Consider the following 18818-nt stretch of genomic DNA (forward strand, 5'->3'; position numbering starts at 1 on the left):
CCCAGTCACCTCGACTGACTCGTTGTCAGTCGACTCTGTTTTACAATTGGAGTCGAGGTCGGCCCGGATCTGAGCGACTTTATCAGCGAAAAACGTGTTAAACTCCTCGGCACTACTCTGCAAGGGCTCCCCAACTCCCCCCTGATTAAGAAGGGAGCGGGTCACCCTAAACAGAGCAGCCGGGCGGGATTCCGCTGATGCAATCAAGGCGGCATGGTACGCGCATCTTGCCGCCTTGAGCGCCACTTTGTAAGTCTTAATAAAAGCTCTTACAAGTGTTCGATCAGATTCGGACCTACTCTTCCTCCATCGCTTCTCTAGACGTCTCTTTTGGCGTTTCAACACCCGGAGCTCCTCGTTGAACCATGGGGCTCTACGGGGTCTAGCGCCGCGGAGAGGTCGCAAAGGCGCAATCCGGTCAAGAGCCCCTGCCGCAGCCCTGTTCCAGGCCTCAGCGAGGGACTCCGCCGAACTGTGGACGAGTGCCTCTGGAATAACCCCAAGCGCCGTCTGAAAGCCCTCTGGGTCCATCAGGCCTCTGGGGCGGAACATCTTCATTGGTTCCGCCTCCCTGCGGGGAAGGATTGGAGCCAGGAAGTCAAGCCGTAGCAGAAAATGGTCTGACCATGACAAAGCAACGCTTCTAAGCCCCTTAGTCTCGGACCATTGCTCAATTGCTCGGAAAGGAATACCATGTCAGGTGCGTGCCCTCCCTCGTGAGTCAGACCCTGTACTACTTGAGTCAGGTCCATGGCTGTCATGGTGGCCATGAACTCCTGTGCCAGCCCAGAGGTTTCGCCGAGTGACGGCAGGTTGAAGTCCCCCAGGACAATGAGTCCGGGGAACTCCACCGCCAACCCGGCTACCTCCTCGAGTAGCACAGGCAGGGCTTTTGACACGCAGCTGGGAGGCAGGTACGTGAGAAATAAGCCCACCTGAACCCCTAAGTCCAACTTCAGCAAGAGAGACTCGCAACCTGCAATTTCCGGAGCAATGAGTTGCGTTATCCTTTCTTGTTTCTCGGCGTCTCTGTTCCTGGCTTGTGGCCCAGCAGCTTTGGAAGATTCGTGGGAGGGGTAGGTCTGCTATCTACAGCCTTGGCTTGGCAGCAAGAATTCTGTATTGCTGCATGGACCTTTGGCCTTCGTGGATATATCTGAAGATACAGCATTTTCCTGTTTGTAAGGACATTTTCTGTTACCTGTGTTTTTCTTGAATTTTATAAAACTGCCTTTGCCTTTTACCAGTGTGTCTGGCTTCTCTTTTTGGGTTGGTATTGGCTTCTGGAGTGACCCAGACAGAACAGATTTGTTATGATTTTACAATCACGGTACTTACAAATGCTCATTGAGTGGCTGTTTGAAGTTACAACGGCACTGAAAAAAGTGACTTATGACCATTTTTCACATTTAAGACTGTTGCAGCATCCCTATAGTCAGTGATCAAAATTCGGATGCTTGGCAACTGTCTCATATTTATGACAGTTGCAGTGTCCCAAGGTCAGGCGATCCCCTTTTGCGAACTTCAAAGTCAACAGGGAAGCCAGATTCCCTTAACAACCGGGTTATTAGCTTATCTGCTGCAGTGATTCATTGAACAACGGTGGCAAGAAAGGTCGTAAAACGAGGCAAAACTCACTTAACAAATGTCGTGCTTCACAAGAAAAATCTTGGGCTCTGTTGTGGTCGTAAGTCAAGGACTGCCTGTAAGTTTTTAAAAGTCCATTGGAAGCTCAGACTTGGGCAAAACTTTAATTGCTGCACCCAAAAAGTGGGCATAAATCTATGCTGGGCTTTTACAATTCAAGTTATTAGATTTGTATGCCGCCCCTCTCCGCAGACTTGGGGAGGCTCACAACAATAATAAAAAACAATATACAATGGCAAATCTAATAATTAAAATATCTAAAAACCCTTATTTAAAACAATACATTCACATAAACATACCATGCATAAACTATATAGGCCCGGGGTGATGGCTCACTTCCCCCATGCCTGACGGCAGAGGTGGGTTTTAATAAGTTTTCGAAAGGCAAGGAGGATGGGGGCAATCCTAATCTCCGAAGGGAGCTGGTTCCAGAGGGTCGGGGCCGCCACAGAGAAGGCTCTCCCCCTGGGCCCCGCCAGATGACATTGTTTAGTCCAGGGGTCCCCAACCACCGGGCCGCGGACCAGTACCGGGCCGCGGGGCATGTTGCGCCGGTCCGTGGAGTCAGCAGCTGCCGGCCCTCATGCCGCCACCCCCTCCCTCCAGCGCTTCGCCTCCCGCCGGGCAAGAGGCCTCGGGAGGCAGGTTCTGCCGGCCACAGGACGATGGATGGGACAGAGGGGCGGGAAGGACCGAGAGGCTCAAGCCTCTTTTGGCTTCTGCCGCGGGGCGCTTTTGCGTTTTTGGCTGGGGGGAGGCAGGAGGGCCAGCCTGACCCCCTCTCTCCAGCGCTTAGCTCCCGCTGGGCAAGAGGGCTTGGGAGGCAGGTTCTGCCGGCCACAGGACGATGGCGGGAAAGAGGGGCGGGGAGGACCAGCACCCCCATGCTTAATCCCGCCCCCAACCACGCCCCTTTCCGCCCCCACTGGGCCATAGAAAAATTGTCTTGCTGAAACTGGTCCCTGGTGGAAAAAACGTTGGGGACCACTGGTTTAGTCGACGGGACCCGGAGAAGGCCAACTCTGTGGGACCTAACTGGTCGCTGGGATTCGTGCAGCAGAAGACGGTTCCAAAGGTATTCTGGTCCAATGCCATGAAGGGCTTTACCCAAGGAACATAGCCACACATTGCAAGATGTACCATTGGTTTAAAGCACATCACGGAGGACCCTGTGGAATCAGCTTAGGGTTCTTCCGAAGTTAAATACAGAGATCAGAACTGCCCCCACCCTCCTTGCCTTTCATAAACTCTTGAAAACTCATCTATGTCACCAGGCATAGGGAAAGTAATATACCCCTTAGCTATTATAATTTATGTATGGTTTGTTTGAGTTGCATGGTTATTTTTTATATAAGGGTTTAAAACTGTTTTTTTAACTATTGGATCTGTATATTGTGTATTGTCCTGTTGTGAGCCGCTCCGAGTCCTACAAATCTGATAAATTATTATTATTATTATTATTAAGAGGCACCCTTCCCCCCCCCCTAAAAGAGGCTGAGAATTTGGGTGCATCTTATACTCTGAATGTAGCTTTTTCAAAGCTTTATTTCAGCCCCAATGAGGCGCTAATGATCTTCCCGGATATGTGCCTCTTTTTATTTTTCTTACTCCTTGTACTCCCTGTTCCCCTTCCCCTTTTCTATAAATTAATAAACTATTTAAAAAAAAGAAGAAGTCCAAAAGAACCAAACTTACTTTGAGCTGTCGGGGCAATGTTTTCCATCAGCCGGAAGTCCTTGTCCAAGCTGGTGCACATCCCTATGCTATACAGGGATGTGCCACATTCCTGGGACCAGAGGGGAGCACAGGCCTGCCGGAAAGAGAGAGGAACTCCATGAGAACTTGTAACTGGCTATATGTGCTTGTATGTATGTGGGGCTGTCCTGCTAGGTATCCCTTGTTGGGTTTAACCACTCTACTACATGCTTGCACTGTCTTGTAAACACATCTCTATGGTCAGATCGCAATTAACTGACCAGTGTGTCACCTTTTGATGACCAAAAGGGGCAGGTACTGTACAGACTATATAAACTTCTGCAGAGTAGATGCTCCCCACCTTTTTGATCCTCTTTTCACCTTGATGACCCTTCCTTGTCCACCTCCTGTGTGATCCATTGTCCTCGGCTGAGGACACATGTGTGAGATGAAATCCAAAGCCATCCTCACACATGGGACCATCCAGAAGTGATTAATATGGGCTGGAATATAAGCTTATCTGCCTGCAATGTGTAATTTTTTTTAAAAAAAAATATTTATTGAATATATACAAATATAAAAGACAGTACAGAACAGTATTGACAGGACAGGGTGTTCATGTCATAAACATCTGATCAACGTTTTCAGTAAAATCGAACATGTCACATTCAACAATAACGTCAAACAAAAACGTTGTTTTATTTTCACGGGTTTTGCATCAGCGAAATCTTATCTCTTTAAGTTTGCACAATTGTTAATCTCAAATTTCCTTTTCTAAATGTTGTGTTTGGTATTATAATTGTTATAATTATAATTGATTTTAGTCTCTGAGAAGGAGTCAGAGAATAAATAAAGTGTTGCAATTGTTAAATGAATGTCTCTATTCCGTTCTTTGTTTTTCTTTTTGTTTTTCATTTTATTTTATTTTTATTTCTTTCCATATCTCTCTCCCTTGCGTTGATCCAGTTGTAGAACTTATCCCATGTGGCTACATTTTTTGTTTCCGTGTTATCTTTCAATTTTTGTGTTAAGGAATCGAATTCGGCGCAATCAAATATTTTTTTAATCAGGTCTCTGTCTGTTGGTACCTCTTCTCTTTTCCAATTTTGGGCTATTGTTATTCTGTTATAATGTGTTGAATTATATAGTAATCTTTTTTCTTTATTTTCATATCTATTATCCCTAATAGGAAGATCTCTGGTTTAAATAAGAGGTTAATTTCCGTAATTTCAAATATCCAGGTTCTGATTTTGCTCCATAATTTTTTTATTTTTGGACAAGTCCACCACATATGGAAGAAAGTTCCGGTTGGGTTTGAACATCTCCAACAATTTGGCCTAGTTTTGGGAAAAATCTGTGCTAGTCTTGATGGTGACATATGCCACCTGTAGAACATTTTTATAGTGTTTTCTTTATATGCTACTGATTTAGTAATTTTATAGTTCTTATTCCAAATTGTCTCCCATTGGTCTATATAAATGTTGTAACCAAAGTTCCTTGCCCAGCTGGTCATTGATCCTTTTACTATTTCGGTTTCCATTTCATAATTTATTAAGTAATTATATATTTTTGTTATGAAATTTCCCCCCCCCCTCCTAATATTAATTTATCAAGGGATGTGTCCTGTGCTAGTATTCCTTCATTTTTAGTATCTTTTTGCCATTTTGAAAATATTAACCTGTATGGCCACCAGTCCAAGTTTATATTTTGTTCTGCTAGCTCTTCTCTTGTTTTTATATCGCCTTCTATATTTAATAAGTGGTTATAAGTTATCATATTTTTAAATTCTGTGATGTTCGGGTGGGTGAGAGCTTCCAGACTGGAGTACCATCTAGGTATTTTTGTATAGTGATCTTTTTTTTATTTTAAGCCATGTTTGCAATGTGTAATTGCATGAATCAACAGAATTGTAAGTGAAGATTGTATTTTTCATCGTTATGAAGGAGTGATCATTCATTGCTAACAAATGGGATTCTGAACCACGAGTTATTTCTTGCCAGGCTAAATCCGCTGCAAATTAAGCCAGCTGAACTCTGCTAATACAAATACTATTAATAATAATCAAAATATCCAACATCCTTTACCTCAGTGATGGCAAACCTATGGCACAAATGCCACAGGTGGCATACAGAGCCGATATCAGGCGGCCCATGAGGCATTGCCCTGCTCCAGCACACATGTGGGGTCTGACAAGCTAATTTTCGGCCTTGGGGAAGTTTAGTTTAGTTTAGTTTATTAGATTTGTATGCCGCCCCTCACAACATAACCGCACGAATCCCAGCGACCGATTAGGTCCCACAGAGTTGGCCTTCTCCGGGTCCCGTCGACTAAACAATGTCGTCTGGTGGGTCCCAGGGGAAGAGCCTTCTCTGTGGTGGCCCCGACCCTCTGGAACCAGCTCCCCCCTGAGATTAGAACTGCCCCCACCCTCCTTGCCTTTTGTAAACTCCTTAAAACCCACCTCTGCCATCAGGCATGGGGAAATTGAAATAACTTCCCCAGGCCTGTGTTGTTTATATGTATGGTGTGTTTTGTGCATGTTTTTAAATTATGGGTTTTTAGTTTAAATTATTAGATTTGTATTACATTGTTTTGCCACTATTGTTGTGAGCCGCCCCGAGTCTACGGAGAGGGGCGGCATACAAATTTAATAAATAATAATAATAATAATAATAATAATAACAACAGTGATACAATACATTACAAATCCAATAATAGAAAATGAAATCAATTTAAAAAACATTAATGACATACTAAAATCCCTAACTATGCAATCATACACATTCAGCCTAATACAGTAAGGCCGAAAGCATAATTTTAAAAAAGTGGGGGGGAGAGAGAAGGTGGTAATTATCCCCATGCCTGGCGACAAAGGTAGGTCTTTAGCATTTTACGGAAGGCGAGGAGGGTGGGGGGTGTTTGAATCTCTGGAGGGAGTTGATTCCAGAGGGCATGGGGCCGCCACAGAGAAGGCTCTTCCCCTGGGTCCCACCAGCCGACAAGGCTGTTTTGCTGCCCAGAGACTTCAGGGAAGCTTCCTGAAGTCCGAGTGCAAAAAAACCAGCACAATGGACAAACCGGAAGTCCATTTTTCCAAACTTCCGGTTTGCCTGTTTGGTAGTTTTTTCACCGTTGTAGGCTTCAGTGAGGCCTGTGCACATGCGCGGGGGCCGGAGGGGGTTGTTTGCATGTACTGGGGCAGCACAGGGAAGATGCGCATGCGTAGAGGTGAGGGAATAGGTGTGGGCATGTCTTTGGCGCATGAACCAAAAAAGGCTCACCATCACTGCCTTATCTAAGGCAGTGATTTTCAACCTTTCTTGAGCCGTGGCACATTTTTTACATTTACGAAACCCTGGGGCACATTGAGCCGGGGAGGGGGGGGGCTAAAAAAAGTTTGGACAAAAAAATTCTCTCTCTCTCTTCCTCCCTTTCGCTCTATTTCTCTCTCTCTTTCTCTCCCTTCATCTTTCTTTCTCTCTCTCCATCCCTCTTTCTTTCTCTTCTTCCTTCCTCTCTTTTTTGCTCTCTCTCCTTCCCTCCCTCTTTTTCTCTCTTGCTTTCTTTCTCTCTTGCTCTCTCTCTTTCTTTCTCTCTCTTTCTTTCTTTTTCTTGTTCTCTTTCTCTCTTGCTCGCTTGCTCTTTCTCTCTCTTGCTTTCTTTCTCTCTCTCTCTCTTTCTCTCTCTCTTGCTTTCTCTCTCTCTTCCTTTCTTTCTCTCTGAGCTTCACGGCACACCTGACCATGTCTCGCGGCACACTAATGTGCCACGGCACACTGGTTGAAAAACACTGATCTAAGGCATAATAACACAGTGGTACCTCTACCTACGAACGCCCCTACTTACGAACTTTTCTAAATAAGAACCGGGTGTTCAAGATTTGTTTTGCCTCTTCTCAAGAACCATTTTCCACTTACAAACCCGAGCCTCTGAAACTGTAACCAGAAAAGGCGGGGAGAAGCCTCCGTGGGGCCTCTCTAGGAATCTCCTGGGAGGAAATAGGGCCGGGAAAGGCGGGGAGAAGCCTCCGTGGGGCCTCTCTAGGAATCTCCCGGGAGGAAACAGGGCTGGAAAAGGCAGGGAGAAGCCTCTGTGGGGCCTCTCTAGGAATCTCCCAGGAGGAAACAGGGCCGGAAAAGGCAGGCAGAAGCCTCCGTGGGTCCTCTCTAGGAATCTCCCGGGAGGAAACAGGGCCGGAAAAGGCAGGGCAGAAGCCTCCGTGGGTCCTCTCTAGGAATCTCCCGGGAGGAAATAGGGCTGGGAAAGGCGGGGAGAAGCCTCCGTGGGTCCTCTCTAGGAATCTCCCGGGAGGAAACAGGGCCGGAAAAGGCTGGCAGAAGCCTCCGTGGGGCCTCTCTAGGAATCTCCTGGGAGGAAACAGGGCCGGAAAAGACAGGGAGAAGTCTCCATGGGGCCTCTCTAGGAATCTTCTGGGAGGGAACAGAGCCTCCACCCTCCCTGTGGTTTCCCCAATCTTTTTGCACACCTTATTTGCTTTTACATTAATTCCTATGGGAAAAACTGCTTCTTCTTACAAACTTTTCTACTTAAGAACCTGGGGACGGAACGAATTAAACCCATAAAACATCGGTTAGCCAAGTATTCAGTCTGTTGTACGAATACAGCCTTAAAGTCATCAGTAGAAAATTTGAGGAGGAGAATTTAGGAATTAAGGAACAAAACGCCTCTTGGCCGGTGGGCTGACTCAGTACTAGCCTTGGATCAGAAGTGCCAACATCCTGTTTTCCAGATCTGAGCCAGCTCCTCTGGAACGCCAGCAAAATGAAACTGCAGAAAGCTTTTCAAACTCCTGCACAATCCATTAAAGGTGAACAGGGCCAGAAAAGCAACCGAGGTTGGCTTTGGAATACTGCTGGAATATCTGGAATACTACAGATAAATCCCATTTCCTCCTTCTCTGGGCCCAATTCAGTATGAAGTGCCAAAAAGTACATTTGTTCATTTATTTGTTCATTGTCCATTCATTCATTCATTCATTCATTCATTCAATCAATCAATCAATCAATCAATCAATCAATCAATCAATCAATCAATCAATCAATCAGAATAAAGTTGGAAGGGATCTTGGAGGTCTAGTCCAACCCCCTGTTCACGTTTCTGCAACACTCCGTGGCCTGCACTGGCTGCCGATCAGTTTCCGGTCACAATTCAAAGTGTTGGTCATGACCTTTAAAGCCCTGCATGGCATTGGACCAGAGTACCTCCGGAACCGCCTGCTACCGCACGAATCCCAGCGACCGATAAGGTCCCACAGAGTTGGCCTTCTCCGGGTCCCGTCGACCAAACAATGTCGTTTGGCGGGCCCCAGGGGAAGAGCCTTCTCTGTGGCGGCCCCGGCCCTCTGGAATCAACTCCCCCCGGAGATTAGAACTGCCCCCACACTCCTTGTCTTTCGTAAATTACTCAAGACCCATCTATACCGCCAGGCATGGGGGAGTTGAGACACCTTTCCCCCAGGCTTTTTTTATATTTATGTTTGGGTATGTATATGTTGTTTCCTTTTTTAAAATATGATAGGGTTTTATGTGCTTTTTAATATTAGATTTGTTTTCGCTAGAATATTGTTTTTATTATTGTTGTGAGCTGCCCCAAGTCTTCGGAGAGGGGCGGCATACAAAACTAATAAATTGAATTGAATTGAATTGTTCAATCAGGAAACCGGCCTCTACCATTTCAGACAAATGGCTGTCCAGTCTCTTCTTAAAAGCCTCCAGTGATGGAGTGCCCACAACCTCTGGTGGCCAGCTGTTCCACTGGTTAATTGCTCTCACTGTTGAGAAATTTCTCCTTAATTCCAGGTTGCTTTTCTCCTTCATTATCCACCCACTGTTTCTTATCCTGCCTTCTGGTCCTTGGGAAAATAAGTTGCCTTCCTCTTCTTTGTGGTAGCCTAGCGGTAGGCAAAGTTGACTCTTCTATGAGACGTGGACTTCAACTCCCAGAATTCCTGAGCCAATCATGCTAGCTCAGGAATTCTGGGAGTTGAAGTCCACATGTCTCGTCTGGAGGACAGAAGGAAAATATGTTAAAGGGTTAAATAAGGTTCAGGAGGGAAGTGGTTTTAATAGGAAAGTGAACCCAAGAAAAAGGGGACACAATCTGAAGTTAGTTGGGGGAAACATCAGAAGCAATGTGAGAAAATATTATTTTACTGAAAGAGTAGTAGATCCTTGGAACAAACTTCTGGCAGACGTGGTTGGTAAATCCACAGTAACTGAATTTAAACATGCCTTAGATCCATTCTAAGATAAAATACAGGAAATAGTATAAGGGCAGACTAGATGGACCATGAGGTCTTTTTCTGCCGTCAGTCTTCTATGTTGCTATGTTTCTATGTCATAGAAGAGACAACTTTGCCTACCCCTGTGGTAGCCCCTCAAAAACTGGAATACTACTGGTACCAAGTCACCTTAGTCCTTATTTTCTTACTGGAAGATCCGCAAGGTCCCTTCTAACCCAAACCTGTTATTCTGTTATTTGAGTCTCGATATTTAGACATTGTTAGGCTGGGCAAACTCAGCTTATTGATTCCTCTGTGATTCAATATATGGGGCAAATAGGCTACCCCGGCAGCAAGGTTAAGAATGTTGTGTGAATTAGTTTACGTCCAGCAATACTTCACCAGAAGAGCCCTTCACTCCTCCACTCGAAATAGAATACCCTATGAGACTAGACTTTCAATCCTGGGCCTAGAAAGTTTAGAACTAAGACGCCTTAAGATCTAAGTATTGCCCACAAGATCATATGCTACAACATCCTGCCTGTCGGCGACTACTTCAGCTTCAACCACAACAACACAAGAGCACACAACAGATTTAAACTTAATATTAACCGCTCCAAACTTGACTGTAAAAAATATGACTTCAGTAACCGAGTTGTCGAAGCGTGGAACTCATTGCCGGACTCCATAGTGTCATCCCCAAACCCCCAACACTTTACCCTTAGATTATCTACGGTTGACCTATCCAGATTCCTAAGAGGTCAGTAACGGGCGAGTACAAGTGCACTAGAGTGCCTTCCGTCCCCTGTCCTATTGGTCTCCTATATCTCCTATACCTTTCCTCTATTCCTATATCTCTTCTTCTATTCTTTCATTGATATATTCTATTCCTTTTTTTTAATTTTTATTTTTTATTATTTCCAAAAAAGGACAGACAAAGACATACAACATTGAACATTTAAGGAGCTACCATTGCTCCGCTTATCGTAGAAGTCTAACTAATACAGAATATAAAAAACTCTAACTGTTACGAGATCTAAGCAGAAATACCACGCTTGCAAAGTACATTATCATTAAATTTAATTCCATATTTTTAAGATTAAAATTATTGATTAAATTTCTTTATGTTTTAAAAAATGATACACTTGTATATATATATATGTATATATAAAGAACAATAAACAAATTATTATTAGTACAAAAAGAAAACAAAATAAACACTTCTAGGTTAGTTATCATATAAACTATTTAATTCTATCTTATAATTTTTCAAATAGTCATTTATTCTTGCATATTTAATTTTTAGTACTATTTTTAACATTCCACCAATCATATACTTTATCCCATATCTTGTAAAATTCCGTTTCGGTTTGGTTATTCAAACGTTTAGTCATCATGTCTAATTCTGCACATTCTATAATTTTTTTGAATACCTCCGTATCTTTCGGTATCGTCTTTTCTTTCCATTTCTGTGCAAATGCTATTCGTGCCGCCACCAATATATGTACTATTAAATAGTAAATTTCTTTTTTATACTTTATATTTGAATATTCTATTCCTATATCTTCTTTTCTATTATTTCTTAGATATATTTTACTATGAGTATCTCCTCTATAACCTTCATCATGTATTTTACTATGTGTACAGTATATTGATATATACCCACTAAAACCCTCATTTTGTATTGGACAAAATAAATAAATAAATGAATGAATGAATGAATGAATAAACAAACAAACAAACAAATAAATAAAATAAATAAATAAATAAATTAAATAAATAAATAAACGTAGTGAAGCCTCACCATTTAGCAATAGCAATAACATTTAGACACATATACCACTTCATAGGGCTTTTACAGCCCTCTGAAAGCGGTTTATAGAATCAGTATATTGCCCCCAACAATCTGGGTCCTCATTTTACCCACATCAGAAGGATGGAAAGCTGAGTCAACCTCGAGCCGGTGGTGAGATTTGAACTGCTGAACTAGAGCTAGCAGTTAGCTGAAGTAGCCTAACCACCGTACAACCCAAATCAATTTAATGGGTTGGCGACTGAAATTACTGCAGCAGAGTTAGCTTTTTATAGCTCTTGTTCTTTTTTTTCTCTTTTTAAATAGGCAGTTGGGTATGTGCTTGATTTAAAAAAAGCAAAACACAGCATGGGAGATACTTACCACAAACCCATCATCTTTGTTCGCTGTCAGCGTCATCCCAAAATGCATGTTTTTCACTGGCCTGGAAATATTCTGGAGACTCATGTCACCTAGTTGTGATTCAGAAGTCGGGGAGGGAGAGAGGAAGGAAAGAAGGAAGGAGGGGAAAAAAATGGAAAATGCAATCTTTGGATAATAGTGAAAAGTACACCTCTATCAAATGCTTTCTTCTATATAATTACTGATGTGCTTCAACCTGTCTGTTTTTAAGACCTCTCAGCCTAACTGAAGAACGGTTGCAGGAACTTATCTCTGAGACTGCCTTCTGTCGCATGAATCCCAGCGTCCGGTGAGGTCCCAGGCTGGCGGGGCCTAGGGGAAGCGCCTTCTCTGTGGTGGCCCCGGCCCTCTGGAACAAGCTCCCCCCAGAGATTCGCACTGCCCCCAACCTCCTTGCTTTCTGGAAAAGTTTGAAAACTCAACTTTGCCGCCAGGCCTGGGGCCACTAGATCTCTCCCCCCCCCCGACCAACGGATGTGTTTAGAGTGACCTATTGAGTGAATGAGAAGTTGAATATTTTTAAGTTTTTAGGATCTTTTAAAGTCTTTTAATTGCAATTAATTGGATCAAATTATTTTACTATGTATTCTATGTTTGTCGTGAGCCGCCCCGAGTCCACGGAGAGGGACAGCATACAAATCAAATCAAATCAAACCAAACCAAATCAATAAACAAACAAACACATACATAAAGAAATAAAGAAATAAAGAAATAAAGAAATACATACATACATACATACATACATACATACATACATACATACATACATACATTGTAAAATAATGCACTTGGGGAAAAGGAATCCTCAATCTGAGTATTGTATTGGCAGTTCTGTGTTAGCAAATACTTCAGAAGAGAAGGATTTAGTGATTTCTGACAGTCTCAAAATTGGTGAACAGTGCAGTCAGGCGGTAGGGAAAGCAAGTAGGATGCTTGGCTGCATAGCTAGAGGTATAACAAGCAGGAAGAGGGAGATTATGATCCCGCTATATAGAGCACTGGTGAGACCACATTTGGAATAATACTGTGTTCAGTTCTGGAGACCTCACCTACAAAAAGATATTGACAAAATTGAACTTGTCCAAAGAGGGGCTACAAGAATGGTGGAAGGTCTTAAGCATAAAACCTCTCAGGAAAGACTTCATGGACTCAATCTGTATAGTCTGGAGGACAGAAGGAAAAGGGGGGACATGATCGAAACATTTAAATATGTTAAAGGGTTAAATAAGGTCCAGGAGGGAAGTGTTTTTAATAGGAAAGTGAACACAAGAACAAGGGGACACAATCTGAAGTTAGTTGGGGGAAAGATCAAAAGCAACATGAGAAAATATTATTTTACTGAAAGAGTAGTAGATCCTTGGAACAAACTTCCAGCAGACGTGGTAGATAAATCCACAGTAACTGAATTTAAACATGCCTGGGATAAACATATATCCATCCTAAGATACAATACATAAAATAGTATAAGGGCAGACTAGATGGACCATGAGGTCTTTTTCTGCCGTCAGTCTTCTATGTTTCTATGTTTCTATGTTTCTACATACATACATACACACACACACACACACATATACATAAATAGATAGATAAAGTATGTCTAGTTTAATGAAAAGAAGGACCAGGGGAGACATGATAGCAGTCTTCCGATATCTCAGGGGTTGCCACAAAGAGGAAAGAGTCAAGCTATTCTCCAAAGCACCTGAGGATAGAACAAGAAGCAATGGATGGAAACTAAATAAGGAGAGAAGTAACATAGAACTAAGGAAAAAGTTCCTGACTGTTAGAACAATTAACCAGTGGAACTAGAAGTTGCCTCCAGAAGTTGTGAATACTCCAACACTAGACGTTTTTAAGAAGAGGTTGGATAACCATTTGTAGGAAGTGGTATAGGGTTTCCTACCTCCAAGGTCCCGTCCAACTCTATTGTTGTTGTTGTTATCATTATCATTATCATTACTACGACGACAGCGATGACGACGACTACTACTATTGCTTCACTCCATGAATTTGATTCCTTTCAATTTTGGCCATCACACCATTAAAAAGATGTTGGGGAGACTCTAGAAAGAGTGCAGAGAAGAGCAACCAGGGTGATGAGGGGACTGGAGGCTAAAACGTACGATGAACGGCTGCAGGAACTGGGCCTGGCTGGTCTAGGGAAGAGAAGGACCAGGGGAGACAGGAGAGCAGTCTTCCAATATTTGAGGGGCTGCCCCAGAGAGGAGGAAGGGGGTCAGAGTGTTTTTCCAAAGCACTTGAAGGCCAGACAAGGAACAATGGATGGAAACTGACCAAGGAGAGATTCAACATGGAAATACGGAGGAACTTCCTGACAGTGAGAACAATCAACCAGTGGAACAGAAGTTGCCTTCGGAAGTTGTGGGAGCTTCATCCTTGGAAGCTTCCAAGAAGAGACTGAACTGACATCTGTCAGAAATGGTATAAGGCAGGGGTGAAATCTACTTACCTTCCGTACCAATTTGGAAGGGTGAGTTTTGTGCGCAAGCCACCGTCACACACATTTTTTCACCCTCTGCACACGCGCAGAATTCAATTCCATTCAATTCAATTTATTAGATTTGTATGCCGCCCCTCTCCGAAGACTCGGGCGGCTCACAACAATGATAAAAACAATATCATAATGGCACAAATCTAATATTAAAAGAAATAACTAAAACCCTATCATAATTAAAACCAGACAACACATACATACCAAACATAAATTATAAGGAGCCTGGGGAAAAGATGTCTCAAATCCCCCATGCCTGGCGGTATAGGTGGGTCTTGAGTAGTTTATGGAAGACAAGGAGGGTGGAAGCAGTTCTAATCTCTGGGGGGGAGTTGATTCCAGAGGGCCGGGGCCGCCACAGAGAAGGCTCTTCCCCTGGGCCCCGCCAGACGATATTGTTTAGTCGACGGGACCCGGAGAAGACTTTGAGCATGCATAGAGAGTGAAAAACAAGAAAATGGCGAGGTCCTGGTGGGTGGGCGAAATCTCGCGCTGCCACCGCTAATGGTTCTATGAACCACCGGTGGCTGGCACTACTGGTACTCCCGAACTGGGGCGTAATGGTAGGATTTCACCACTGGTATGAGGCCTCCTGCTTCAGCAGGGGGTTGGACTAGATGATCTGCAAGGTCCCTTCCAGTTCTGCGATTCTGTATTCAGTAGCTGCAAAAAAAACCTGAAGGAGATTTCAAGGCACAAAGCCCAGGAAGGTGGGGGGTGGAGTGGGGTGGTTGGGGGATGATTGCAGTCTATGTGCAAAAGGTCCTGACAACGGTGGATCACAGCGATGAGTCAATAGGATGAGGCAGCTGCTAAAAAAAGGCCAAGGCGTTTTTAGTTTAATTTCCAATTCATGGGAAGAAATAATTCCACGGTTTTCTGCCTCGGTCAAACCCCACCTCCGCTTCTGGGCACCACATTTTGAAGAAGAAGCTGCACGGAGGCATAAAACCCTGAACACATGTTTGCAAAAACATCTTCAGAGCAGCGTCGTCCAACACACCTCTGACCTCAGGCCGAGAGGGGATAAATCTCTCTTATTAACTAATGCTCTCTACATAGAAACATAGAAGACTGACGGCAGAAAAAGACCTCCTGGTCCATCTAGTCTGCCCTTATACTATTTCCTGTGTTTTATCTTAGGATGGATCTATGTTTATCCCAGGCGTGTTTAAATTCAGTGACTGTGGATTTACCAACCACGTCTGCTGGAAGTTTGTTCCAAGCATCTACTACTCTTTCAGTCAAATAATATTTTCTCATGTTGCTTTTGATCTTTCCCCCAAGTACCTTCAGATTGTGTCCTCTTGTTCTTGTGTTCACTTTCCTGTTAAAAACACTTCCCTCCTGGACCTTATTTAACCCTTTAATATATTTAAATGTTTCGATCACGTTCCCCCCCCCTTTTCCTTCTGTCCTCCAGACTATACAGATTTATTTATTTATTTGTTATTTATTATTTAGATTTGTATGCCGCCCCTCTCCGCAGACTCGGGGCGGCTCACAACAAAGTTCATTAAGTCTTTCCTGATACATTTTATGCTTAAGACCTCCCACCATTCTTTGGACCTGTTCAGTTTTGTCAATATCTTTTTGTAGGTGAGGTCTCCAGAACTGAATACAGTATTATTCCAAATGGGGTCTCACCAGCACTCTATATAACGGGATCATAATCTCCCCCTTCCTGCTTGTTATACCTCTAGCTATGCAGCCAAGCATTCTACTCGCTTTCCCTACCGCCTGACAGGACAGGAGATTTAGTGGAAACTAGAAGGCAACGCTTTGCGTGCCCTCCGATATAGCTCCGTGTGCCAGATGTGGTACGCGTGCTATAGGTTCGCCATCACAGGTATAGATGCTTCAAAATGTGTACCTATATTGACTTTAGCGCACGTTGAATTTTTCCTCTCGCCCACGATGCACTTGTAAACGTCACCTTTCCGGTCACCTTCAGTTCCGTCCCAAGGAGCACCCACCAACATCCTATCAAGAGAAGCATCCGTGTTAGGAAGACTTGGTAAAATTAAACCTCCTCCGAAGCTAGAAATAAAATCAATGTAGAAACATAGGAACCGCAAGTAGTTGAGACAGGGCACAGCTTTGTGACGGAGTTTGCCCAACACAAACCATAGAAACCTAGAAGATTGACGGCAGAAAAAGACCTCCTGGCCCATCTAGTCTGACCTTATACTATTTCCTGTGTTTTATCTTAGGATGGATCTATGTTTTTCCCAGGCAGGTTTAAAATCAGTTACTGTGGATTTACCAACCACGTCTGCTGGAAGTTTGTTCCAAGCATCTACTACTCTTTCAGTAAAATAATATTTTCTCACGTTGCTTCTGATCTTTCCCCCAACTAACCTCAGATTGTGCCCCCTTGTTCTTGTGTTCACTTTCCTGTTAAAAACACTTCCCTCCTGAACCTTATTTAACCCTTTAACATATTTAAATGTTTCGATCGTGTCCCCCCTTTTCCTTCTGTCCTCCAGACTATACAGATTGAGTTCATTAAGTCTTTCCTGATACGTTTTATACTTAAGACCTTCCACCATTATTGTAGCCCGTCTTTGGACCCGTTCAATTTTATCCATATCTTTTTGTAGGTGAGAACTCTCCAGAACTGGACACAGTATTATTCCAAATGGGGTCTCACCAGCGCTCTATACAGCGGGATCACAATCTCCCTCTTCCTACTTGTTATACCTCTAGCTATGCAGCCAAGCATTCTACTCGCTTTCCCTACCGCCTGACCGCACTGTTCACCCATTTTGAGACTGTCAGAAATCACTACCCAACATAAATGTGAGACACTTTGTGCAAACACAAGAAGGTTAAAAACAGGAAGGAATCAATCCACCATAAAATTGCAATTGCACTGTTGTGGTTGGCTCTGGCCCAGCTCCTGCCCCAGGGAATGTGGAGGTGGATGCAGGGGAAACTTCAACATGTCACAGGCCTGTGTTATTGCCGACAGAGTCAGTTCAGAGTTTAGTTTCCTCGGACGAAGAAGAAGGTGGGAGTGACTCGGCAGAGGAGGGCTTGGCACACAGCCCAGGCAGTCAATCTCCCTTATCTTCCATTGATTCGGATGAAGACGAATTATGCGTAGAAGAGACCAAGTAAGGACATATTACAGGAGATAAGGGAGGCCACCTGTGTTTGGGTTGGGGCTCCCAGTAATTAGGGCTGCTGCTATAAATAGCAGCGTGTGGGTTTGGCCGTTGTGGAAGAGTATCTGATCGCAGTTCGTCAGGAAACCTGTGTTGCTGGTTTCTGGACTTTGTTTGTTGACTTTTCACGCCTTTGAAAACAAACCATTACCCTGGGGGGGGGGGGGGAATTATTGACCCCCTCGGAGAGGGTCCGCAACTTGGGCGTCCTCCTCGATCCACAGCTCACATTAGAGAACCATCTTTCAGCTGTGGCGAGGGGGGGCGTTTGCCCAGGTTCGCCTGGTGCACCAGTTGCGGCCCTATCTGGACCGGGACTCACTGCTCACAGTCACTCATGCCCTCATCACCTCGAGGTTCGACTACTGCAACGCTCTCTACATGGGGCTACCTTTGAAAAGTGTTCGGAAACTCCAGATCGTGCAGAATGCAGCTGCGAGAGCAGTCATCGGCTTACCTAGGTATGCCCATGTTTCACCAACACTCCGCAGTCTGCATTGGTTGCCGATCAATTTCCGGTCACAATTCAAAGTGTTGGTTATGACCTTTAAAGCCCTTCATGGCACTGGACCAGAATATCTCCGAGACCGTCTGCTGCCGCACGAATCCCAGCGATCGATTAGGTCCCGTCAACTAAACAATGTCGGTTGGCGGGTCCCAGGGGAAGAGCCTTCTCTGTGGCGGCCCCGACCCTCTGGAACCAACTCCCCCCGGAGATTGGAACTGCCCCTACTCTCCTTGCCTTTCGTAAGCTCCTTAAGACCCACCTTTGTCGTCAGGCATGGGGGAACTGAGACATCTCCCCCGGGCATATACAATTTATGAATGGTATGTCTGTATGTATGTTTGTTTAGAAAATGGGGTTTTAAAAATATTTTTAAACTGTAATTTAGATTTGTTGTAAATTGTTTCACTTTGTTGTGAGCCGCCCCGAGTCTGCGGAGAGGGGCGGCATAGAAATCTAAATAATAAAATAAATAAATAATAAATAAAATAAACGTGTGTGTGTGTGTGTGTGTCACTTCGTTGGAAGAAGAAGGGGTGTGAAGTTTCTTCACAGCTGCTAGCTAAGTACTTAATGACTGCTTAAGGTTAATTGTACAGACTACCCGGTTGTTTTGGGACGAGTGCTCTTTGCGATACAAAAAGGGTGCTTAGTTTATTTTGATATTTTGGGATAAAGAACATTGTTTTGAATTTTCAAACGTGTGTGTGTGTGTCTGAAATTTGTATCCTTGCATTTTCGGGAGGCTCCTACCAGAGAGCCCGGCAGAACATGCACCAGCAAAATTATATTTGGGGACAGCCAGAAAGCCACCTCCTGCAATTCTCATGATAGGA

At 44.0% G+C, this 18818-nt stretch overlaps 1 protein-coding gene across 1 annotated transcript in view; it reads right to left on the minus strand.

Moving 5' to 3' along the window:
- Positions 1 to 18818, minus strand: part of ITGA10 (integrin subunit alpha 10) — a 134917-nt gene that overhangs the window by 87464 nt on the left and 28635 nt on the right. Inside the window, exons 3-5 of the mRNA XM_070766676.1 lie at positions 16181 to 16290; positions 11760 to 11848; positions 3343 to 3457 (exon numbers count right to left, since the gene is read on the minus strand). Of these exons, the coding sequence (XP_070622777.1) occupies positions 3343 to 3457; positions 11760 to 11848; positions 16181 to 16290 (314 nt within the window). The remainder of the gene's footprint in view (positions 1 to 3342; positions 3458 to 11759; positions 11849 to 16180; positions 16291 to 18818) is intronic.

Source organism: Erythrolamprus reginae, chromosome 13 (assembly GCF_031021105.1).
Source record: "Erythrolamprus reginae isolate rEryReg1 chromosome 13, rEryReg1.hap1, whole genome shotgun sequence".
NCBI classification, from domain to species: Eukaryota; Metazoa; Chordata; class Lepidosauria; order Squamata; family Dipsadidae; genus Erythrolamprus; species Erythrolamprus reginae.